This window comes from Strigops habroptila, chromosome 3 (genome assembly GCF_004027225.2).
Source record: "Strigops habroptila isolate Jane chromosome 3, bStrHab1.2.pri, whole genome shotgun sequence".
Lineage (NCBI taxonomy): Eukaryota > Metazoa > Chordata > Aves > Psittaciformes > Psittacidae > Strigops > Strigops habroptila.
The window spans coordinates 75349054-75375223 of record NC_044279.2 but is presented as its reverse complement, the minus strand read 5'-3'; the positions used below and the strand labels follow the sequence as shown (position 1 = coordinate 75375223).

The following is a 26170-nucleotide window of genomic DNA, read 5'->3' as shown; positions in this document are numbered from 1 at the left end:
TATTGACTCTGTTGAACCCCAGTAATCCTGCATACCAGCAGCTTTGCAGGCCATGCATGCCAATTAGGTTATAAACTTACAATGCACTATTCTCTTCTGTATCACAAGACATAAAAGGACTAACATTATCATTGTATATGGCTTCGTCTCCTTTGAAACAGCATTGCTACAATGCCTTTCAAGTGGGAATTTACACTTTGTAGCATTTTAGTAAAACAATGTCAAATATAACCTTCCATCATCAGAAAAAAGGAAGACATTAATCTGTGTCTCTTCTGAACATGTGTTATCTAACTCTGAAATTTAATATGCATGGATTCTTCAGGTGGAATCTTTCTATCTGGAAAGCAGATGTGGCCTGTAGCGCATCTTATAACTCTTTGAAGAGTGCATTTTCTTATACAAGCCTGTACAGGATTGATATACTGCTAGAACTACGCACCTAATGAAGTGTCAAGTAAGAAATGATTTATGGTACCAAGTATAACAAATTACATGCTTATCTTTAAATATAAACTCTTTCCTTTATTTCCAATACACTTACATGCATAAATGCAGGGCTACAAAGAATATTGAAGCTTACATATATAAATAAGTTTATGTATATACACCAGGAAGAAAAGACAAGTTTAAAGGATAAGTCATCTTAAATATTTTCATTGTTGTTGAAGATGTTACCTGTTAATGTTACAGGTAACATCTAAGAAGCGAAAAAATTATTTTGCCAGTTCTGGGAGGGACAGGTTAGTTATTCATGCCTCATTAGTTACCTGTTTCTTAGTACCTTCAGATACTTGTTAATCTTTCCTGTCACCTGTACAAATTTTAGCAGCAGGTGAAGGACAAAGATTTTTTTTTTTTAATGAGGATTTGTAGCTTAATGACACAGATACTAACAGTCAAATCTAAAGCATGGTGTTTGATAACTCTTTTAACTAATTTTTTACTGATTATGTTTGTACTTGGTGGTGTCTTTTTAATACCAGAACTGCATGGTGGTTTTAAAATACATTGGTTTGCATATCAAACAATTTATGTAAACCATACATAACTTGGAATTCTTATAAACAGTAGTAAATTTGTTCAAGAAGAAAATATTTTAATTGCATGACCATTAAAGAAATATATATATATATAATTTCAATACTGAACTCTTCTTTAAAGAAAGATGAATTGGCAACTTTCAAACTCTTCTTCAGAATTATCTCACTCCCAAGCAAAAAAAAAAAAAAAAAAAAAAAAAAGGAGAGCAAGTTATTTCATTCACCCCCCAAAAAAAACCCTTTTTAATAGCAACTGCTAAAAGAAACTCATAGGTAACTTTATTTGTTGAAGAATCTGATATAGTAATTTCTTCTTAGTTCTATTTTGCAGTGAGGTGTCAGAAAGCAGAAGATAGGAGAGAATAACTTGTTATTTGAATAGGCATCACACAGATTTCCTCAGAATGCAGAAATAAGTAGTCTGTACAATTACAAAAAGGTCTATGAGGAACACACTATGAGGTGTACTAGGTTTGAGTCACAGAATTCAAAATACTGGTCAGTGGAAAGAAGAAAGCAAAGGTGGGCTGCAATTTCTTCACTGAAATACGAAAAAGTTTTCTTGATGCTTTCAGAACTATCTCTGAATGCCCACTCAGGCTCCCACATGACAGAAATAATTACACATTCATAAGCACTGGCACACAAACCTTCATACCAGCAAGCGAAGAGAAAGTTATGGCAGGCTAGAAAAAAAGCTTATGAAGACATTCTGGATTAATCATCAGCTCTGTGAGTGAGAATAAAGACCAGAGCATATCTTGGGGCTCAAGACACTAAACTTCTGCAGCCTAACACTCGCTTTGTGAACATGGCCAGTGATTTTATGTCTCTGTTCCTCACTTTCTCTGGTCTTTATGTAGATGTCTATATTACAGAGGAGTCCTAAAAAGCTGAAGAAGCTAAGTAAGTACAGATTTTACATTGAAAGGTAATATGTTACTAAAAATTGCTCTTTTCAAGATCACTTCAAAGGCTTGTTAAAGGAAACTCTCTGCAGAGAGGGATTACAGAAGGACTGTACAGCTACCTGCTGGAACATCTCTATACAGCACTTATGTTGCTCTTACTGTTTGAGTAGCACTTATTTCTGGACTAGTGTTGTAAACAGCCAAGTCGTCTTTGTGAGTGATGTGCAACTTCCAAGGGAAAAAATGCTTCTCAGAGGGCCTGCTCCTGCTCTGAGACACCATAAGCTCAATATCCTGATCGGAGAGCAACCGAATCAGATCACCATCAAGGTCCCGGTAATTCAAAACAATGTCATCTCGGTCAAACTCCTGCCTGGTAGAAAAGAAATGGATTGATCCCCAGAAATCAAGGAATGCCTGGGAAGCGCTACATGATGAACAATATACTGGCAATATAATTCATTCTGCTAAAAGCCACACAAAGCCTTGGGTGTCTTGGCATTCTTGGTACAGCTAGTACTAGAAATCATACAGCCACATTCATGCCATGTGGTGTTTAAACTAAGAAATCTGTCAGAACCAAGAACCATATCCAGTAACACCACGTGCATGGTGCAATTAATTTGTGAATTTGATATAACTCCCATACATAAGAGTTGACCATAGTTACTAACCACTTTTCCCTACTTATTTTTCAAGAGGAGGGCAGGTTGAGGAATGGAAGAATATTAGTATTGGTATTCCATTACTAATATTTGATGTTCTAATGTTTTTATATTCAACACTAGATTGACCTAGTTTAACACTAGTTTATCAGGTGTTAGAGGTGGTGTCCTGTATCCTGAAGAAGTATATTAGACAAAAGGTTCCTGTGTGGGGGTATGGCTCTGATATTAGAATAAGAAATGGAAACTTCTACCCAGCATAATAGAGTTAGAAGTGTGTGGTATTCCATACATACTGACAAGCCCAAGGCCGACTAGTGTCTGCACAGACGGCCCTGGGCCAGGTCAAAGTACAGCTTCTTTATGACACTTGAAAAGTATTTCACACCCAAAAGATGGTGATGAATAAGTAGAATGTGGAAAATCTAGGATTGGAAGGAACTTGACAACTGTTTAAATGATATTAAATATACAGCTAACTGCTTGCATTGTACCTCATCAATTCCATGAGATCTTTGAATGATGGAATGCTGCTCAAATCTTCTTCCACTGAGATATCCCTGTAACAAGACCAAATCTAATCATTACATATCATGAAAAGAGAATTTATGTCATTTCTTCAGCAGTAAACTGGAAATCTTCTTATTACCTGATAGTGCTCACAGTCTCATCATGGTAGTAACAGCGAACTTTATTAACTGTGTCTTCCTGCTGTGGTAGATCTTTTATGATCTTCACAAAAGCATGGGGGAAAATCCCAGTAGCAGCACCAGCTGTTCCCTGGAATGATAGGTAGTGTTAGAATGAAGAAAACCATGCCATTTTGGCCACATACAATAAATTCTAGAATTCAATTAATTTCCATGGAAACTACAGTAAGATTTTTTCCTACTATAATCAAGAAAAGAAAAGGCTATGGAAGTGACCTGATGGCATCCCTACAAAAAGATTATACAATTGTTTAGTCAAATAGAAGGTGAGGGAGTGAAACTGTATGTAAAAATTGAAGTCAGATGGTTACCAAGGAAGGCTGTGGTATTCGAGCAAGCAGAGATATCATATCAGCAAACACACAGTATGTCCTCATCATCCTTCTTCAGAACACTGTTGTGTTGCCCAAGTTCTCTATAATCAGGCTGATGTGCATTGTGGTATGAAGCATGAAGCATACTGCAACTCACCCTCAGGCAAGAAACCAATTAATCACTGAAATGGAGTTTCCATCTCCTTTCTGTGGCCTTTTTGTGTTCTAATCACTTCCAAAGAATTTAAAAACATTCCAGCAGAAGCAAATGCAAATGAAAACTGAAGTCTAGAGGGCAGAAAATTTGTAAGCTAAATACAGTCAAGGAAGGAAACAATTTCATATTTGGAGTCAAGGATTTATTCTTAACAGTAAGACCTGATTATGATACACTTTCTCCTTGAAAGGAAAAGACAGGACCCAAGGACTAGGGCAGCCCTTTCTACTCATATATTTCAAGGTATGCTGATAATACAGTGCCGCTACTGCAGTCTTACCTCCAACCAGTCTTTGTTTACTCTGCTGAGTAGGTAGATCAAGTCTCCCTTCTTGAAGCTGAGTTCCAGTTTACTGGTTCCAGAAAAATCAAACAGTGCCTATGAAAAGTAGTAACACTGGAATTATTAATTCACAGAATTACAAAAGTGAATCATTCTTTCTGTTCTGTTCTTGAGGTGAGAGCATAAAGCAGCACGATAGTATGCCCTTTGTCATCACAGATGTATTTCTGAGGTAAGGTCATATATATGTATGACCGTAGCCTGCAGTTCTCACAACTTCTTCTACTCAACACACACGAAAATGCTTTGAAGAAGTAATGAAAGCACTAGGATAAACATGGCTCTGAGAGAACTACATGCTAGGATTCATAAAGTGGCAGGACACTGAGCAGCAGAGTTGAAAACACTTAAGAGCAAGTAAATCAACATAGCTGAAGACAACTGACAAAAGAGAGAGTCAACACAGGTGAAGACAACTGAGAACTTGAAAACTTAAAATCCTGAGAATTGAAAACATATATATTATTTCTGGTTGCGGTTTTACAGCTTTCAGATTTGCTGCCAAATATCACAAAAAAATTTGCAGAAGTGTTGTGGTGTTGTGTCCTAATTTAAGAGTAACTAAGTGTTGGGTTTACATCTAGCTTTCAGGCCTGTATGCTGAACTGAGAGATTTGAGGGAGGCTGGGAAACTGACTTGTAGTTAACATGGCACTTAGATGCCCCCTTTAGGGAAAAAAATAAAAAAAAAAAAGGAGGTAAGCACGTGCTACCAACCTAACAAGCTGTTCTTGAATAATGCCAAGTTATGAAAAATTTATGTCTCCTCCATTGCCCTTAGAGAGCATAGTAGCCATTTAAATGCTCTTAGAGGAGCAAAAATGAAAAGGTGGTCTTTATTCTGTGTTGAGATGGTTCTTTTGGGCTTGTTAATGCCAAGAGTTCTAATAAAAAAAGACAATGGCTATTGTTGTGCTAGTAGTTCATATGTCTACTTAATAGCTCTTTCAAAAGCCTTTTTTCATCTATTTAAAAGTTTTGGTAGGCATATTCAATATTAATAAATTAACAGCTCAAACCTAAGAGATATGACTGATCCAAGACCTGCCTTGGATCCAAGATCCAAGACAACTCTCAAACCACTTGCTTAGGTGTTTTTTTAATCTTATATGACAAAGCCACACGTTACAGGAAGCAAGACTGTGCTCAGACAAGTACTGGTTACAAAGCAGTTCCACGGGCTTAATACCATTACAATAAGCAGCAACAGACAAGGGTATAGGCACTTTTCAGTAGAACACTTATGTTACAGAAAATACTAAGATGCTTCACCTGCAAAGCTTTTAAACACATGCTGGAGTCAATGAGACTGAAGCCTGTGCTTGTTTTAAATTTAATTTATGGGTATCAGTATTTACATGTGGACCACTTGGCAGTAAGCTGTATATGTCTCTCAATTTTGAACCTCTTGTCATTCTGACTTCACAATGGACCTTCTTATTACTCAGGTAAGGAGGAACAGAACACTTCTTTCCATGCTTTGTTCAATTCCCTGTTGTTAAAATCAACTGCTTTCCTTTGTCGCTTTCACTTTCCCTTCTTTCCCCAGGCTCTAATTAGAAAAGGGAACTTGATCGACGAGACACCAAAGTAAAACAGAGTTTAATCTCCTATCCTATGGCAGATTGTGCAGCGTACTCACCTCAGCCCGTGGAGCTGCCATGCGGTCAAAAATTGGCACTTCAGGTGAAATGCTTTTACTGCAAAGAAAGGAGACAACAGGAAGGTAAATATGTCTTTCTAGTCATCAAAAATACTACATGGTCAGTAGTGCAGCGTCTGCATTTTCATTATTTAAGAGGCAGGCAAGCCATAGATCACTGGAGAAACTGCACGAGAATCTGTGTGCAGCACTGAAGTAAATAAATATGGATGCAACAACCTTGCCCTAGTTCCCTCAGTTTCAGTGCAGAGCAGCAGCAACCTGATGATGTCCGCTGCTGAGAACAGATGGAATTTTCAATACAGTCAGTATCCTGGACCTCTCTTCTACAGCACTGCTCAGCCCCCCTACTCTGCCTTCTGGGCATCCCTGTTACTAGCATTTATGGCATTCGGTTCAAACTCTGCCATCACGCAAACATCCAGGAATGCATACACTCATGCAGTTTTCGCGCTGAGGTAAGTGTAAAGGAAGCTGGTCCATCTTTGCTATGTTAAAAGGAAAATTAATTTGACTGAAGGGTAATGGAGTATGATGTCTACTTAGCAGTTCTCCAAAGGGGTGTAAATGCTGCTATGTAGGACAGGCCCCTGTTTACACAAAGGACAGGAAGAAATTAAGTATTTGGTTTCATTTAGTGTCTGAACCAGATTTTGCTGAATTCAGTGTCAAAAGTCATATTGCTGTGGTGCAAGCACAATGGTGCAAGCCTATGTCCATCAGCTTGGCCTGTATATTCTGTACATTATGATAGATATTACCAGTAAAGAATTAGGAACAGATAGAGCTGAGCAGCATTTTTTTACAAGCAAGATATACGCTCATTTTGGAATTTTCCTTTACTGCAAAGTACTGCATTCACTTTAAACATTGGAGGTTACTGAAAACAAGAAATACCCTGTGTTCACTCTAACACAAAGATCCCCATATTAGAACTTCATGGATTCACTTGGGAAACAGAGTGGTGACCCTCATCTCTCTCCTTCTGGGCAGCATCTCTTACGTCAAGCAATGCTGAAAAAACACGTCAATCACTTACATTCGGCGTGTCCGTGGGCGAAGCCGCCTCAGTCTGTGAGGCACCTGTTCACTATCAAAGGTTGAGTGGTAGAAGAACAGCCGTACCTCTTCATCCATCAACACCCAAACGGGTAGGCAGAGTAGGTTCTGTGCCAAGAGCAAGTAGGAAGCAGAGTGTAACAGTGCGGGAGACCAATTCTCTATTCACTTATATGTAACAAATATGCTTCTCTGACCTACAGGATCATGAAGGATATTAACTACTGCCAGAAATCTCCCTCCTCTCCCTTCTCACGCAGCAGAATGTGGCTGAACTGCTGACAGTTTCTCTTGTTTACTCCTGGAGTTGGCCAATCTATTGCTTCACTCTTTATGTGCTTGATTTACTGCAGAAGGAGTAAATTGTTCTTATGTTTCCTTCAGAACATGAATGACTATGGAAAGAAGGCAAGTACTGGAAGTCTTGGCCAGTGCTTAAGACTTTTACTGGTTTAAAGTCAGGTCTTAACCTGCACACAAAGAATTTCTCTCCTTGATGTTACTGGCTGTGTCTCCACTGTAGATCAGGTACACCTGGCAGCCCAAGCCATTCTCTGAGTCCCTTAGGTGCACATACCAACTCCACATTCACACAATACCTGGAGATTCACCATTTGCTCATACATTCTTAGGTTTTGGCTTGTTTTTTTGTTTTGGGTGGTTTTTGTTTCTTTGTTTGGGCAGAGGCGAGTGTTGTAAGGATGTCTACCTATATATGAAGGCAAGGAGCGAGCCTTTATAAACTGCATACTCCAGCAGATCCTGCAATCTGAACAATCTGGGGAATAGGACTGCAGGTTTTCCTGCAGTGTGGATGCTGTGTCTTCAGAGAAAAGGATACAGAGAGAAGCAGATACCTAGGACTAGCACGGTACTATCTCTTAGCTGATTTCAGGGGGTATCTGCAGCGCTCAGTGAAATCTCTACCTTAAGATTAAGTTTTACCTTCATGTAGGCATTTAGGATAGGAATTCTGTTCTCAGCAATTTCCTTTTTGGCCCCAACATAAATTTTTCCTAGAAAATATAAAACCTATGACAGTTATTGAATTAAAAAAAAAAAAAACAAAACAAAACAAAAACAAAACCTGAAGCAATCAGGAGAAAGTAGAATCCCCAGGAAAATATGTATTTTCTAAAGGATTTTAGGTTTCTAAAGGGATTTTACCACAAGTGGAGGCACTGCAAATGGAGCTTGACTTCTCCAGCATCCACAGCTGGGAACTAGTTCGTTGTCACAACTACTTCCCTACAGTGTACTCCTTTTTAGAACAGTCTGGGGCTGATAAAGCTGCTAATCATGCACAGATTTGGTGCTGACAGCTTACCTGGCAGTATGGGGAGTATGCAGGTAAAAGGGCTGTTTTTGCTCTCTGCCCCATACTTCTCCTCTAGTTTGGTGTGTAGGGCATAGAACTGACGATAGCGTCGGAAAATCAGGTATCTGCCACCACCTTTAACCTTTACTTCAATGACAAACAGCTGAAACAGAGAAGGGGTATTTCATAGTTATAAATACTTCGCAAATTAAAGTGAGACATACAATAGGAACCTAAGATCAGTGCTCCAGTAGTGGAAATATTGTCTCAGGGGCAGAATGCAAAGCAAGCCGTTAGTTGAGTATCTGCAGACTCAAGTACTAGCAAATAACAAACTAGCACCAGACAGTGTGGTATATGTGAGCATTCCCATGAATCTCATCCCTGTGGCTGCTTTCTGCTACATAATCTTAAAAGGAAACCTGAAATTACTAGATGCTGCTTTATGCTTACACACCGTTCCTCACTGACAAACAAAACACATTAGGGAGGTAAATGCAAATATTTAACAGCAGGATGCTTTGGACATCTGACTCTATAGGCAGACATCTAAATGAATTGATTTTCAGAGAAGAAGGCATTCATACTTCATCTTGACTTTAAAACACACAATTTCAGAAAATATGGCCCAACCTCCTCCAACCACTATCTTATTTCTTATCTCTTGCCAAAATTGCTTGGCTCTAAAGAAGCCCATGATTTCCATACACTGACCTCTGAGTCACATTGCAGTCAGATCCTTCAGAAAAGATAAAGACAGAGCAACCGAGCGTCACTATATTCCAGAGTAAAACATGCATACTGCAGTGGGAAGGTTTTATGAGCAACGTCTCCAGCAAAAGCAGCATACCCTGCAGAAGTCATACTGAGCTGGTCTTATCCAAAACTCCTCTTTAGCAAATCTCACACTGCATTTCCCTACTATTCCCCTCCTGTGTGCTTTTTCATGACTTACTAATATGCCACCTTCTGTAGAAATGTAAGTATGTTAACTTACTAGTACCACAGAATAATGAAAAAAGACCTTGCCCTTCTACCCTCTTTGAATCCCACTATCTTCTTGTCCTGGGTTCAGCTACAGCTACAGCTGAACCCAGGACACTTCTCCACAAGTACAGCACTCTAACAGGAAATACATCATAAATTAGGTAAGAATTTAGAAAACAAGCAATCTTAGAGCATACCCCTGTCTCATTTCACCCAGACAATAAATTTTTAGACTAAATCTGTAATACAAAACTTCCATGCCAGAAAAAAGAAGCACTGAGAAGTTCTCCGCACACAACTATTCATGCCAAAAAGCAACTACACCAGGTTAACTGCATTTTGCTTCCCACAACCAAACCAGACACAGATGCATACAGAGGCAGAATAAATCTTCCTTCTTACGTAATAATTAGAAAAGTCTTTCTTCTCTTCAATATCTGCAATGTTAGCTGAAACAGGTACATCATCTGGAAGCTGGTCAAAATCACTGTGAAGCAAGAGCAAAATATTTAGGTTACTCATATTGGCATTAGCCTCTGGAGGTCTCTATGCCATACAGAACAAAGACAGAATAGAATCATAGAATCATAGAATCACAGAATCATAGAATCATAGAATAGAATCATAGAATAGTTAGGGTTGGAAAGAACCTTAAGATCATCTAGTTCCAACCCCCCTGCCATGGGCAGGGACACCTCACCCTGGACCATGTCACCCAAGGCCCAGTCCAACCTGGCCTTGAACACTGCAGGGATGGGGCACTTACTACTTCTTTGGGCAGCCTGTTCCAGTGCCTCACCACCCTCAAGGTAAAGAACTTCTTCCTTAGATCTAACCTAAAATTCCCCTGTTTAAGTTTGAACTCATTACTCCTTGTCCTATCGCTACAGCCTCTGATCAAGAGTCCCTCTCCGGCATCCCTGTAGTCTCCCTTCAGATACTGAAAGGCTGCTATAAGGCAACATCACATCGTCTAGTGTCAAACCCAAGAAGTTAGAAACCCGTAGTGTCATTCTCTTCGTCTGGAGGTCTGATCTTGAGATGTCAAGTTTCTGTACGTTCAGCATAAGTCACAGAATCACAGAATGGTTTGGGTCGGAAGGGACCTTAAAGATCATCTAGTTCCAATCCCCTGTCATGGGCAGGGACAACTTCCACTAGACCAGGTTGCTCACAGCCCCATCCAACCTGGCCAGTGGCCACTGTGAAGATTCATCAAGCCTGAAAAGCATCCCCATCGTTCCTAAGCTTGCTGGAGTAGCAGGACTACAAAAGAAACATTAGAGCTGGTAAGATTTTCCTGACAAACGTGATCAACTGTGGATGCATTCTTAATCATTCCTATAGCATCTAGTAGGCTTAGAATAATAACTCTACAGCAGTATCTCTTATTCTACGGATATCATTGTATCCATGATTTATGCTGTTATTACTACTGTAGGAAATAAATAGGAAACAGTTCTGAGAAAAGAGCTTGTTGTGCTAGGTGCTGTAGAAACTGACAGCACAAAGCTAATTCCTAAAAACCTTACACTCTGTGTGTAAGATGAATACAATATATCTTACACATATAAGAAACAACAGAAGGATAGGCACAAACAGAAGAAAAGCAAAGAAACAAAGACATAGTATTGTTCTATATCACAACTAGTGTTGCCTGCACCAGCTGTCAAAATGTCAAGTTTTCTTGCAAACATCACAGTAAAGCGGGCTCTTAAAGAGGCTTTGAAAAAAGAATGGGTAGCCTAGCAAATATTTACATGCAGACTTCCCAGTCACAGCAGATAACCTGAAGCAAGCACAAAGATACTTGTTTGAAAATGTCAAAAATGTGTGAAAGAACATGATAGGTTAGAATAAGCTTTGCAAATTCTAGGAAGTATTGGATTTGAAGCAGGATTTGAAGCAGTTCCCTGCAGGAACACCTGAAGAGCAGCCATATGACCACACTTTCATGTTTCTTGTCCATACTGTCCACACAATAAAACAGCATGGCTTGTCAGGTGCTTTTTCCTCTGGGACCTTCCCATTGGTACAATATTTTTGACAAATAGAAGACAAGTTCACCTCTGTTTCAACCTTACAACTCAATGTTATTAGAATGGTATTTGTATTAACACTTAAGTAAAACGGATTAAGAACAAGGACAAAAGGATAATAAATGAGGTAGAGAGAAAGAGAAACTTTAAAAAGGATCATCTAAAAAATGCCAAGTTGACCTAAAGTTAAACATTCTGATAATACAAAAAATATGTCGGTTGGCTCAGTTTATTCTGCTAGGAGAAGATCCCAAGCAGGGGCTTCCACACTATGTAGCCTGTCTGGAAGGCTGAAGTCATGATGCAAAGTCTTGCACCAGTTTGCTGTACAGGCAAAATGACATGAATTGGCACCACCCACAACACCATAAATACTACCACTTACTGTGAAGAGGGATGTGGTTATGGAGATCAAGAGATATAATTAGTCATATCACAAACATTTATATCACTAACCCCAGTAAAAGGGAAACTGTTTACAGCTACAAAGAGGACAATGACCCACTACTATGCTACAAGATGAATATTTCCCACAAAAAGAAAGTCAATTCCAACTTGAGAAAATGTCTACTCTACACTGAGCAGACTAATACTGTGGAAGCTACGATGACAAGTCTTTTAGAACTGTCAAAGAAGCTTGCATCCAAATTAAATGAACAGCCCGTAGCAGTTACATGGAGGCTTGTGGGGAGGTGGAAGGAGGGAGAGACATATTACCTCTTTTCTCGCAGTTGTCGGGGAAGAGACATGGGTTTCAGCTTCTTAAATCCAGATGGCTAAACCCTGTTCCTCCACTTCCTCGGCAGTTCTTGGTTGAATAGGATGAACACAGCCAAAGAAAATCTCCCTTTGTGAATCAGGCCACTGCAAGGCCTCAGAGATCTTTTATTAAAGTTTCAGCGTCAGACAATTTCTTACGTACTTCCCCACCCCTACGAGATTGAGGAAGTACAAGAGAAAAAACAGTTATAAAGAAAGACTGTTCTGTGATGTCTGTCATGTATCGAAACTGCCACGGTTGAGAAACCAAAAGCCCAACAAAAACCAGAAACTATGAGCCACATATTCCATTGTCCACTTCTTCACCAAAACATTTGCCTCTATGGGAAGCCAATATGAGCGAGCTCAACCAATTCTGTTTTACCCTAGCTAAAATGTACCCATATACACCTCTACTCTAATGTTTGTAAACTGGGATGAATACTTCTGGTTTAGTGATGGACTTTGCAGTCCTGGGATAAAGGTTGAACTTGATGATCTTAAAGGTCTTTTCCAACCTAGTTGAGTCTATGATTCTATGATCCCTTCTTAAGGCTATGTGACTCCTGAGAATCCTCTTTTCCATGGACCAAAAGCCAGGAGGTGGAGCTAAAGAATAAATTTTCAAGTGGGAGCAGAAAGGAAATGCAACCTTGTCAAACACATAGGTACCAGAGTATCAGGCTCAGGAGATTAGGAAATGAACTTTGAAGGATGGAGCAATGCAAGTAAGACATGAGTCCTTGAAAGAGCAGTCATCTTTTCAGCTTTATGTGCTGTAAACAATCCACATTGCACCTACAAAGACAGGGTAATGGCTCATCCAAAGACAATCCTGACTGCCCTGCCTTGTACACAAAGGGTAGTGATACATATAACATGTAACTGACAGTAACATAGCTGACAGTCTTTCAAGAAGGAAATAAAAGGAAGAAAGTGATGATGAACCATCATCTCCTTACACTGCAGATAGGTTGCAGCATAGCCTATCTGCCTTAGTCAAAAGCTGTCACGTGTAGTACCTTTGCCTCTCCATTTCAGTATTTGACTCTCTTTCATTTTCATGTTCAATACATGTTTGGTTCCTTTGCCGCCTTCTGCTGTCTAGAACAAAAATTCTCATCTGAATGGAGCAAAAGTCAGCCAGCATCCTTCAAAATAAAACTCTATTTACAACTGTAATCATCAGTCTTGAGGGTAGGCTGCATTTCGCTGCATTTTAATGAAGTAAATTCTTCACTCACCTCTTTCCTGTGGATAACAGAAGACACCACCATAGAATTTGAGAGGGGATATAGTGTCTTTTGATCAGAAAGGAAAAGGAGAAGCTAAAAAATTCTGAACTTTATTTTCTAAGCGGTCTGCTACTCTATGCTGCCCACACAGACTTAACAGAGTAGTTTTAAGTGGTGATGTTGGATGTAAGTATTTCCCCAGACCTTCACACTCTGCTGTGCATTCCACATTCTTGATTAGGCCTGTTAAATGTGCAGTCCTCATGTGACCTAAAGTCAGGCTCATTATTCTTTCCTTTGCACTGAGAGAGACAATAAACAAGTTTTCCAATTGCAATCCTCTCACTTTCTCCTAACATTCAGAAGGTAATAGTAGCAGATCACCTTGACCAGAACTCTTAATCACAACATCAATACATATGAACTCATGAAAATTCAGAGGGGCCATCCTGACACACATAAAAAAGATTTTGGAAAGCACAAGAACTGGGCAAACTTTAATAGAAGTGAAAGAGAAAGGCCGGAGGGGTGCTTTTAAGGTAACTGTTTATATTTGATGCATATCATAGTTTTGACAAGGAAATCATAAGGATATTGTAATCTTTTCAAATCTCCTGGAGGATAACCTAGATACAATGCAGGTACATCTTTTAAGAGACAGAGGATATGACACGATGCAAAAACATTTGCTCATTGTTTACCTGGAGGTATGGCTTTTCAAGAACAAGTTGACAAACAGCCTCACAGACAAATCGTCTATGCAACTGTTTTGCTGTAAACCAAGTAAAACAAATTGAAAGCAGCTCCTCAATTCCACTACTCTCTACTAGAGATTATTGCCAGTAATAATACTAATGTGCCAGAATAATGCTAACCCTGCTAAGGTTTAGACATTTCTAGAAAATTAAAGATTCGGCTAGACAGGGTGCTGGGGCATTTAGTTTTAGTCATGCTTTGCCTAGAAAGGTTGGGACAGATGATCCTTGAGGTCCCTTCCAACCTGGTATTCTATGATTCTAAGGAAGTTTCTGATTCTGCAATATTTTCTTGCTCCGAATTAAACCAAAACCAAGACCTTCCTTCCTGACAAAAAGGCTGATTCCTACCTCAGAATAGTGGATACCTGGTTGGTGAGAGGGCTCACCAAGGCTGCGAGAGACTAAGATTTAAAACACTCCTTTGCCATGTTCCTCTATTTGGGCTGAGGAAATGGTCTGAGTTCAGTCAAACCCACATTCTCTCACTGCTCAAATAACTACTTTATTATAGATGAATAAAACAAATGTCCATTACAAAATTGATATGATAATGACAGTACCCATGTCAAGAGATATGTCTGCATTAGGAAAGTATCCCTCTTCATCAGCTGACAAGGTCAGTTCTCAGTTTTGAGAAAACCCACCCATACACCATGGGTAGCATGGTCATTATGGCACTATGCACCGACCCTTTTTCATGAGCAAGAGAAAGCAGGCATTCAGGTGCAAGAAATACTAACAAATTAATTAATTAAAGGAGACTACTCAGAAAATCCTCAGATGATTGAATCATGACCATATGTTGACACCGTTACATACCTTTTCACAGTTCACCGCCTACTATACTATTTTGGCCATGTATAGCTGTGAGCTGTGAAATTGTGGCCTTCTGTCTAATGCTCATGTTGTTAGAAAATACTTGTGCAAGGATATATAGCACCTTGGAAATCTGAGAGTATCAGCTACAACCAAACAGCCAGAGCAAGCATGGAATTTTAATGAGAAAATGGGAATGTAGTCCCAAATCACTAAAGCAACATGAACCACTAATAAAAGTTAAATCAAAGGAACACAGCAAAAATACTCAGCTGAATCAATTCTGATGACAGCACTACACACCATGTTTACTAGGGTAGCAGCTGCTGTATTGTTTTGGCTGTGCTTGTCTGTATGCTCTAGAATAATGGCTTCTCTCTGATGCACCTGATGTTAGAAAAGTGCTGCATAGTTATGTTCAACCACCAGCCATAGAATAGATTTGCTAAGTGGCAGAAAAAACAGGAAAAAGTTAATAATAATAATAATATTCTTAAAAGGCGCCTGGTCTCATCAGAGGTTAATCTGTAAAGGAAAGTCATTTTAATAATCACTGTAAGGCAGCTGAACATCAAATAGAAACATATACAGCAGAATTCACTTGCAAGATACTTTCATTCAACCTATTATTTTCAAAGGATATATGGCATACTTGTTTCTGTAGCACATACATCATTAACAGTTGAGTGTCTTGTGGTTGCTTGAGACTGCAACTGATAACACTGATTTGGGAAAAGTGATATGGGGCTATATTCCATTTTCCATTCATATTACATATTTGTACAGATTGTGCTTTTATGGTTACCATCAGCTTTACATAATGCTTTAATACACTTTTACAGTATTTACGTTCAAATACAGTCATGTTTAAACTCCTTATCATTATTATAATAGCACATGAATAATAAATTACAGCTCTTTAAAATTTTTGGACAAAAGTTACCTAAAATAAGGTACTCATGTCTGCCCTGTAATCTCTGGGGGTCTTTTGCAGGTAGTGCTACAAAATCCTTAGAAGGCACCCTGTCCAGTGGTAAGGAATGAGATCCTCTTTCTTCAATATATGCTTTCCATACAGCTGAAAACAAACCTATCCCTCCCCCCCCAAAAAAAAAGGCTCGAGATAATGGCTCAATCCATATTGGCTGAATGCATGGATACTCTCCCTGTCACACATTGTGTTGGGAGGAAAAAAAAAAAAAAAGAGAGTATAGATAAACAGAACATGGGACTTTTGCTTTGATTTCAATCTGGACACAGTTTCTGTGACTGGTTGTTTAGGGTGAAAAGTAACTAGTAGGCATTTGCGAAGAGGACTATGATCATGCCCTGCTGATGTAAACACAACTAAACAATCTTCTTCTCCATGGAAAACAATTCTTCCTTTACAATAAACCTGCTTCCTTTAAAAATCTTTTCAAAAGAGACAGGATTTCTCTCTGATATAGTAAGATCACTTAAGATTGGAAGAGTTAGAGGAAGTCTTACCAGTACAGCAGTAACTTCTCCTTGATGAGCAATGGGACTTTTTGTTCTTGCAGAGCTCAGATGGATATTGGTGCCCAAGACTAAGCTAAGTGAGAGAAATGGAAGCTCAGAAACAGCAAGAGAACATTTCTTCATCCAGATAGCACATAATTTCCAGAATAAAAGAGGCAAACAGGGAAGAAATAAGGCAGAACTTGCTGCTGCTACCATGTATGACAAATGCGGGGTGGAGGTGGACCCGTATATCAAAATCTGGTAACTGGCCGTTGCAGACAAAGAAGTAGGATAGCTCCATCTAAGAACTCCTGTGAGACCTATGCCAACAACCATGCCTCCAGAAGCTAGATACTTTCATTTTAAGTGCATAGCAGCAGTGACCCTTTGTGGCAGGAGAGTCTCTGTGTTTTAGTCTACTAACCATCTTGAGAGACAAAAATCTGACAGAGTTATTGCTATTCAAGACAAAGAAAATCCCTCTTCATCTGTTTCACAAGTTTGAAAGACATGTCAAAATTACCTAAAAAAAAAAAAAAAAAAATAGCTGAACTTTCCCAAATCTCAGAATAGTGTTGGGATTTGCTTAAATCTGTGTGGTAGTACATTCAAACCATCCTACGCTGTTCCTAATAGTTTAATTTCCCCATCCATTTGGTGAAATCCTGGGGCCAAATTCCTTTTACTTAATTTAGAAACTTTAGATAAGTGTCTTTAGTTAAGTGGAAGTTCTCTGAACAGACAGCGAAGAAAGAAAGGCACCACTGGCCAGTAAAACACACCTCAAGTGGGCCAACTCCTGCTCTGAAGGTTTTATCTGTCTCCTTGGAATATACATAAATTATAAAGTAACTATATTCCCAATTTTGTCACCTCAGGTTCCTAAAGTTAAGGAAATAAATCTGTGCCTTAGTGTGGACCTAGTTATTACTGGTACAAAGGTACCTTCCCATTTGGGACTCAGCTATATTTGGATATGCACTTTTACACTGGTCTAATTGTCTTTACCCTAGGGGAGTTGTACTACTTAAGCTACACTGGTATAGTCAAAGCAATACAATTTTCTGGTCAGACATTCCCAGTCTGTTCATTATACAGAGTTTATGGCTCATTTGCTCATGGTTCATGAACTGGGACAATATTCCCTAATAAAATTGGGGGGTAAGAAGGTCTAGAGATTAAGATAGGAAGACAAGTGACAAATACAGAGGCACTAAGTATCAAGATCCTGTAATTTTCAAAGAAGTTCTGTATTCCTTACAGCATATACTTACAGCTTGTCTCACATACTGGCCGTTCATTACTTCAGTCTTTATTCCTTGAAAGATGAACTTGTGGATGAGCCCACCAATTACCATACCAAAGAGCAACCTGATCCCAAACCAGCTGCCAGTCTGCCCATTCCAAGTGCGGAGGCTGGTGTTTGTGTCTCCCATACTTCAGCAGGCAGAAGGCTGCCTTGCTATGTGAAGCCGGGTCTAAATAAGAGACCTCACTATTAATTGCATTCAGTTCAGCCACTGGCTTGCTATGTGATTCCTTATGCCTCAGCTTTGCCACCCGTAAAATGGGGCTGACAGTAATACTTTTCTCATGGGGGGAGAGTGAGGAGGAAAACGGTCAATAGAGGTATAATTCTTCAGGAAAGTCAGGTGAAAAGTGAGAAACTACAACAACCATTATCCTTAGCAACCCACCTGCACTCAAAACCACCTACAGTGCAAACTGAAAACAATATAAAAAAGTAGCTCTTCAAAAATGTGCCAGCAATACTCTGATGCCAGGCCTTAGAACCGATTCCCAAACCCTTAGAAAAGAATGCAGTTGCTAAACCATCACTTACATTAAACAGCAGTAGCGAATGGGCCTGCCCTACTACAGAAAAGAACAAGGAAACAAAATGAAGAATAGCTTTCTGCCCTAGGGCGCTGTCTAACCTGGGAATACATTATCCTGCTTGAGGATTGCTTCAATAATCTGAGCCAAACAAAGGTAATGGGGGACTCTGAAGTTGTGATTTCAAGAAATGACTATATGGTGATGGCATCAGCTTAGGAAATTCCCTGTCCTCACATGCTCTTGCTCTTTCCTACCCCATAGAATGCCTCATCTGAGCCTGTGTTGCAAAATACATCAGCTAACTAATCCAGCTGTAAATACATTTTTTTTTTTTAAGCCACAGATCGATTTCCCAGCCCAGCTCACAGGACAGACACCAATATGGAGAATAAATGGAGAGGAATACATAAAAAGAGCATTGCCTGATAACTCTGACTCACGAAAGCACTCTGGCAACACAGTGAATGTATGTGTGTACATGTACACCCCCAAACAATTCAGGCAAGTGTACATTTATGTCTCTTGGCAATCCACCTCTACATACAGATGCTAATGCAGCCTCTCTGACGCATATGCTTCAGGGCAATCTAACACTAGTGTGGCAGGATTTTACTGCTTTTATGATGTAAGGAGCCAAAACACACCCTCAAACCATGTCCTTTTCTGCAATAGTTTTTCTGAATGAGCTAGCTGCTAGTGAGATAGTATCTGAAGAATCCAGTCCTTGAAAAGATGCTTCTCTGCTTTAGTGCCTTTGCCCTGCTTGCCGGCACTTTTTTTCCAGATTTCACTATAAACAACTTGTATAAACTGCTGCACGATCTGAATGTAGAGCCATTATAATGGGTTTCTCACCAGGAATCAGACCACTAGGAGGTGGAAAGGGCAGAAAACTGTATGTCAATAGCAATTCTTCGTGAGTGAAAAGAGATTTTCTTGTGAAAAGGTAAAATGTAAGAAATCTCCAGAATAAAAGAAAAAGAGCAAGTGAAGGGAGGGGGAAGGAGAAGAAAGATCAAACATTCCGTTATTAAGATATACAATAACGTCTAGTTACTACCTAAATAATCTTTGCTTCAAGCCAGAGGGTCATGATACGTCTGCTGCAAAACAGTAAAAGGTGGAGGGGGATGGATGTCCCGTTCCAGTTCTTTCTGTTCCCCCTCTTGCCTCTGAGTTCTGCTGAATGTGACATTTTTCCCTGGCGTCTAATACACAGAACTCTGCTGCTAATTTTATGCACAGAGTTCTCATGCTGTGTAATTTGAGGCCAGAGACTCCTCCAACAGCCTGCCAGACAGAGCACACACCCTTCAACACTGCTTCTGCTGCAGAGAAATGGGGGAAGGGAGGAGGAAATGAGCCAAACAAGAAACAAGCTTTCAAACTCATCCAAGATGTTTGGCTGATTCTTGACTCTCAGATCTACCAGGGGTCTATCTCCAGTTCTCCCTGTCCTGCTTGTCAACAGACAGATCCAGTGGATTTGCCAGCATATATATTATATATAATATATTCCACTAAAATGAAACTGGACAAGTAACCTTCAAAACCTGATCTGATTTACCCAAAAGGGGTTCAACTGGATGTACTCCTCACTAGAACTAGAACTGACTGACCAGAACTGACTAGAAAAGCCCTTGTGGCAAGACACCTCTCTTTGTTTTCAGCTCACTGGACCAATTTTTGCTGAAAAAAAAATTGCTTTTAGTGGAATCATCACTTTCCACAACAGAGAAAGTACTGAATTAGACCCATTTTTTATACTACTTACTTCTACCCTGGTGCTTATAATGCCTCACACCACTGTCTTCTCCCAGCTCCAACTTTTCTTTCTCTTGACTGTATCAACCATTAGTGAGGGAACTATAGGTTAAAAAGAAAAAAAGGAACTTTTATAATAGAATTATACCAATAATTTCTCCTACTGCAAACAGTTTATGCCAGAACAAAATAAACTGCACTGCCTAAAGACTTCTTTGGATGGTACAGCATCATCCTCACCAATGCTTCCTCTCTTATAATTATGTTGACCAGCAGTATTAAGTACAGACTTGGCCTCAAAAAAACCCACAACGGATCTGGATATCAGGCCTTGTTGTACAGCGAGTACTATTATAGCCCACAGACCTATCTGGGTCTAAATAAAACCTTTTCTGAGAATTTGAGAAGAACTGGGACTTCTACTGCTGTTCAGGTGCAGCAGAACATCATGAGGTTTGGCATCCAGAGAACTTTCTTTGCAGTTCCTCTCATCATGAAATATGTGCCTATGTTGAGAGAACAAGCAAAAGGCTGGGAAGAATAAAGACCTCTCTATTACAAAAGCTCAGAGCCTTTTTTTCCACTGCCTGACAGCATGGATGCTTAGCACAACTATGCTTGCAGATCCACGATACTTGCAATATTGCTGGCCAACCTTGCTTTTTCCTCTTCTGTCATTGCTTATCTCCTTTATTTCTCCTTTTACATGCCCTAGTATCTATGGTGTGGGATAAACAAAGTGGAATTAAAGAGGAGACATAGCTACACTCTTCTCCTAGGTGGACAGTGAAACAACGATCACAAGTTGCAACAAGGGAAAAATCTCACTGGACATAAGAAAAACAATTCAACATGGCACTGGAACAAGGCCTCAGAAAGGCTATGAGGTCTTCATCCAGGGAGATTTACAAACTTTGACTATACAAGCTTGATCTCTCTTTTATATTAGACCAACTTTGAGCAAAGCATTGCATAGATGGCATCCAGTGGCCACTTGTAATCTTATTTATTCTATGTTCAGATACCAGATGCTATCCTCAGCTAACCAAAGTCTCCATAAGAGTTACTGGTCACCTTATCCAAGACAATCTGCTTGACCTAAATTAAAATCTCACATGCATTTGGCAACTGTGAAAATTTCAGTCTACAGTACAGTGCTACAAAATTAAATTTCCTATATAAAAAGAAAAAAAAAAAAAAGGAATGGGAGGAAACCCAAGTTCTCCTAAAAACAAGACTTCTGAAAACATTACCTTTAATAACTCAATAGCAAAACATATTGATGGATATTTTTGGATTGGATTGCTAGTAAGAAGCCATCAACCAACCTCTGTGCCTAGGTTATACTACCTACCTCATTCATCTGCAAATTCTTTTCTTTTGAACAATAAATTTGCCCTCCTCACCATTTTCCCCTTGTGGCATGCATCCCTCTCCAAGCACATCTTCGTCTTCAACCTGCTTTCCTCTCCACGTGTGCTTTTTGATCCCTATCTCACCCTTTATTCTTCTAGTTCTAAATCTCCAACTCTGGGTTGGAAAAGAATTCTTCAAGGCAAAGCAGCAGATTACCTGGCTTTGGGCCTGCTCCTGCTTTGTCAGCTCTCTCTGTCAACTGGTCTGTTAAGTATGTGTGGAAGCTTTGGAATGACAAATCCATGAACTGGCCTGGTAATCCCATGGAAAGCCTGGTCTGCATTAGTGATTCTTGTAAAATGAACAAGAGAGTTTGATGCCTGAAGTACCTTAAGAGCAGCCTTTCTCAAATGTTGCCTGACACATCAAGTATTCAGTGCTCGATGTGGGGGAAGAGGGAATATGGCTACCATGAAAATGACTAGAGAAACTAAACTTACGCACTGCACAAGCACTAGACCTGCACTAATTTCATTAGCAATATAGTTCTTCAGGTTTTCTTTTGCCTTAGTAGCTTGGTTCCCATAACCCTCAGTCTCGTTATTCGTGTTAGTGCTGAGGCCTTTGGACACCAAGAAAGAGTCTTACTCTAAGAAATAAAATGGTTATAGAAGCTTAGCATGCTTGCCTATATGTCTGACAGAGTGAAAAAAGGAAACTTTACACAACTTGAAATGGGACTCTTAAGACTGTTAACTAGTGAGCAATCAGAAAGGCTGCACAGTTTTACAAATACCTGGTTCAGAGAAGAAGAATCACAGAAGATAACACTTTCACCACATAACTACATAAGTCCAATTGGTATTTCAGAGTTATAATTTGGAAATTCAGTGTCATTTTGCTCTCAGTTAAAGAAAAGTTGCTGTTCACGTATCTTTGAATGCTAGACATAATGCTTTCTAGCCCATCTGTGTCATGATGTAATGATGCAAAGAGTTTATGAACACCAGAAATTTATATACTAGAAAAAATGTTAGTTTCTCTCACTCTTTAATCCATATTTTGATTCATCAGAGCAGACCTGTATTCCTACTCTGAATACTTTCTTTCCAATAGTGCTTTATTCCATATGTTGCAGAAAAAAAAAAGTGAATACAAACCACACTTGCCTTGGCGGTATAGTTCGTATTCTTACTCCCACTGATGATTGTCTTATACTTTCAAAGTCTATCAGATTTAGCTAGGCCAAGAGCAAACACTCTACTTTTACATATAAGCCTTCTTCAAATCTCAATGAACTCTTTGCTGAAATAATAGCCATCCAGCTGCTAAACCCACAAGATAATTAAACACAGTGTGAAAGGACATTTCTTTTTAAGCAGATTTAAATTTTATCAAATGATTGCTCCATCTTAATTTGAATAATAATTATCCAGACTTTTTTCTTTTTAACCTTTTCTCACCTAAGTCCTTTCTTGGGCCCTTGTGCAATAGAAAAACTAAAAATGTAACTGGGATAGCAGAAGAAGGCGTGAAGAAGGCAAGGAATAAAAAAAAAAAAAGGGCATGAAATAGTTACTGGATTCTCATTTAGGCTCCAAATCTGACTTCAGAAGGACTATTCATAGTTTAAAAGTTAAGCATAAAGCAGAAGGCTGTGCAAGATCACAGTGCCTTTGGCACAAGAGCCATTTCTCACTATGAGACATAGAAGTACAATACTTATGAAAGGCCCTAGTTACAGTTGGATCTACAAAATTTGGTGCAGTATAAAAACAAGCAAAAAGAAGTGCCTAGGAAAAGAAAATTCTAGACATTTCTGAAAAGTCTATTCTCCAAACAAATATCTGACTGATATTTTGTTTTCTTGTTTTCTTGTATTGATTTGGTTTGAGCCACCATTTTTGACTGCACATATGAAGTACTGGTCAACGTGTTTACTTTACTATGCACAGACAGTGTTGAAAAGATGCAGTAGCCATGCTTAAGAGTTTACACTGGAATTAATGTTGCGGCAGAAGTGCAAAGACTACACATGACAGTCTACAAAAAAGACAATAGCTATTTTTTACAGGCTAGCAAACTATCTAGAACTACAGGAGAAGGGTGTTCGCTATGTGCTACTGATTCCAATCAGGATATCCTTTCCTTCACTTTCTAAAGGGAAAAACTACGTTAAATACTTAAACTTTTGGTTTTCTTTCTCCAAGTGTCTGTATCTACAAAAATCCTTCCTCACCCCAAAACAGCCTATTTATTTCTCTAAACTATGACTCTATGATGTCTTCTAATCATTCTAAGGGAGACTTTAGCAGATGTTTTTGTTTTGCTCTCTCATCTCCAGTCTCCTTTTAAGGAGTCTTAGTCTTCAGGGTTCCCTAATCCCCCAACTAAATTTATCAGCAGTTGATTGCAGCCAAGAGTTAAGCTAAATTAAACTTTGAAATCCCTGTAAAGTGTATCAGATGCACTCCTGGTAGGGGAGGCGGAGTAGAAAGCTCCAAATGTTCCACTTACCAAGAGGTAGGAGAACCATGCTTTTCTCTGAAGTTTTCTCAAAGCTTCAACCCATTTTTCAAGATCACCAGAATTTCTCTGATTGATTGAGCAAGAACTCAACTATTAAAACAATTTGTCATTTAACTCCATATCAGGGGTGCGTACATACCTGTGCATAAATTTGCACACAAGTACATACTTTCCTCTACAAGTGTGTATATTTTATATGGAGGAAGTATGTGTACACACACATTTAAGTTAAGGCTGCATGCATGCTTGAGACATCTGTTCCAACTGACATACATGCGGTGAAAAGGTATTTATCTGCACATATATATTTATCACATACGCACATATATATATGTGTGTGTATGTATGTATCTGTTCCCCGATCTTTGTCCTCACATAACCGATCTTTCCCTTGTTTGCTTCTCTCACTCACTCATAAGTAATTATCAGAACAGATATCCCTCCTGGTCTTACTGAATAGTAAAATACACAGTGTCTTAAATAATTTGCATGTCAACGTCAATAGTTAGTTTTGATGACCATACATATGATAATCCCTTATCATTCCAGAACTGTGAACTTCTAGGGTACTTCTATGTCATGAGAGGAAAAATTAGGTATCCTTACACACAAAAAACACAAAAAAAAAAACTCCAAACAAACAAAAAAAAAATCACAAAATACAAAATATAACAAGGGACAGTCCAATAGGTACTCTTTCTTTAAAAAAAAAAAAAAAACTACACAGGGAAAATAGGGATGCTTAAAGGGAAATGACATAAGATACAGATTTTTTAACTGTGGGCCAGTAATTGCAATCTAAAACATCAGTAGTGTTCAGAAGTCACTGACAGCTATCAAGAGATCAATATGCACATAGATTGATGGTGTCAATCAAGTTCCTAACGGATTGGCCTTCTCTCTCCAAGGTAATTGTTTAGTGGTACTAATTGATCCCTATCTCTTTGTGATTTCTGTGTAAAGCTCTAGAAGAGGAGCCTGATGAAATCTCGATTAAAAACACCAGAAAGAGTCCCAGTGACAACTGTAGAAGATGGCTCAGGTCCTAAAAAGATAACTGAGTTGAGACTACAGCTCTCTTGATGTAAAAGCGATTCTTGCAAACCAGGTTACAGTAAACAAACTTCCTCTCCAAAGACTTCATAGCATTTACTCTGAGGTCACATCAGAGATGTGTTTCCAAAATAATTTGTCTATCATTTTCACCAGCTTCTTTTTTTTTTTATCCAGGAGAGAAAGTGTGTGAGAAGTGTGATTTTTGCTGTCTGTATCCCCATGGCTACTAGAAACAGCTAGAAAGGGAATTGGGCACATCACACAAAATGTCAGGTTAACAAATTCTGACACAACAGCTGAGAGAAACAGACGCTTGCTTTCTCCCACCTTCATTTATATCACACTAAAAGAAAAGGAAAAGTCAACAGAAAACTAGCCAAAGGCACGTAAGGGAATCAAGTATGTCCTTCAGAAATGTAAACCTCTCTACAAATAAAGTGAAAGGCTAAGCAAGTAATTATTTTTTACTCACAGCAGTAATAAAGGGTCGTTGTAAGGGATTTGCTCAAGTTCTGTACTGTTACAGTAGCAACTGTCTCCTCATTGCTGGAGACAAACGATGAAGAGAATTTAGAGCATGTGTAACCTGAAGGAGAAATGGTCTGTCATTCCTCCACAGGGCATTAGCAGACTTTCCCTCTCCTGGGAGAAGGAAGAGCCATTCTCCTTCCCTTGCCTCTTGTGATTACAGCTTTAAGCTTTATTATAATATACATGCTTATGAGTAATATTAATAATCAGAAAAAATCTAGCTCTATTAAGAAAGGGTAAGAGAAGCCCAATTGAAAAGAGACAACATCCTGTACAATACACAGGGTGAACCTGGTAGCAATGAAGACGTGAAGTAACAAACATCCTCTCTGTGAAAGGGATGATCCCTTGCTCCACCCAAGTGGAAAACTGCTATCACAAGGTATACTGCTCACAAGAACTGGAGTAAGACAAAAGAAAAGGATGGTCTGTTTCGGAAGACACTATCCCAGGACAGGATGCAACATACAATTTCTTGTGCCACTATATTCTGTGGTCTCATGAAAACAGTTGATTTATTGATGCTTCAGTTGTCTGCCCTTTAATAGGACAAAGTGGTGTTGGAAAAATAAACCTCAATACAGTCAGATGATAGTAATGGAAGGCATGGAGGTATGCTACCTCAGAAATCAACAAGACTTTTAGAATGCCCTGCTACTTGGTTTTGGTTTCCCAAATTAGAGGGTAGAAATGTCAATATGAACTAGAGGGTAGAAATGTCAATAGAAGTACAGAAAAATAATGGAGATTACACATTTCAAAGAGGCAAAACGCTG

At 39.1% G+C, this 26170-nt stretch overlaps 1 protein-coding gene across 1 annotated transcript; it reads right to left on the bottom strand.

The window, feature by feature from the left end:
- Positions 1-1306: 1306 nt before the first annotated feature.
- NCF4 (neutrophil cytosolic factor 4) lies at positions 1307-12197 on the bottom strand. The gene is made up of 10 exons (XM_030478548.1): positions 11987-12197; positions 9633-9717; positions 8253-8406; positions 7871-7941; positions 6906-7033; positions 5846-5903; positions 4141-4239; positions 3269-3399; positions 3114-3179; positions 1307-2327 (listed from the first exon to the last, which is right to left on the bottom strand). The coding sequence occupies exons 1-10, from the start codon at positions 12016-12018 to the stop codon at positions 2099-2101; spliced, it is 1053 nt and encodes a 350-aa protein (XP_030334408.1). The 5' UTR covers positions 12019-12197; the 3' UTR covers positions 1307-2098.
- Between the last annotated feature and the right edge of the window lie 13973 nt (positions 12198-26170).

Bases quoted from the DNA above. Each gene is read 5' to 3' on its own strand.
- NCF4 (XM_030478548.1), bottom strand. From the start codon at position 12,018: ATGTCTCTTCCCCGACAACTGCGAGAAAAGAG. The intron at 8,407-9,632 runs GTAAGAAGGAAG...TCTCTGTTTCAG, and splicing joins AAGACTTTTCTAATTATTAC to CTGTTTGTCATTGAAGTAAA. The intron at 7,034-7,870 runs GTAAAACTTAAT...CTCTTGGCACAG, and splicing joins TCCTAAATGCCTACATGAAG to AACCTACTCTGCCTACCCGT.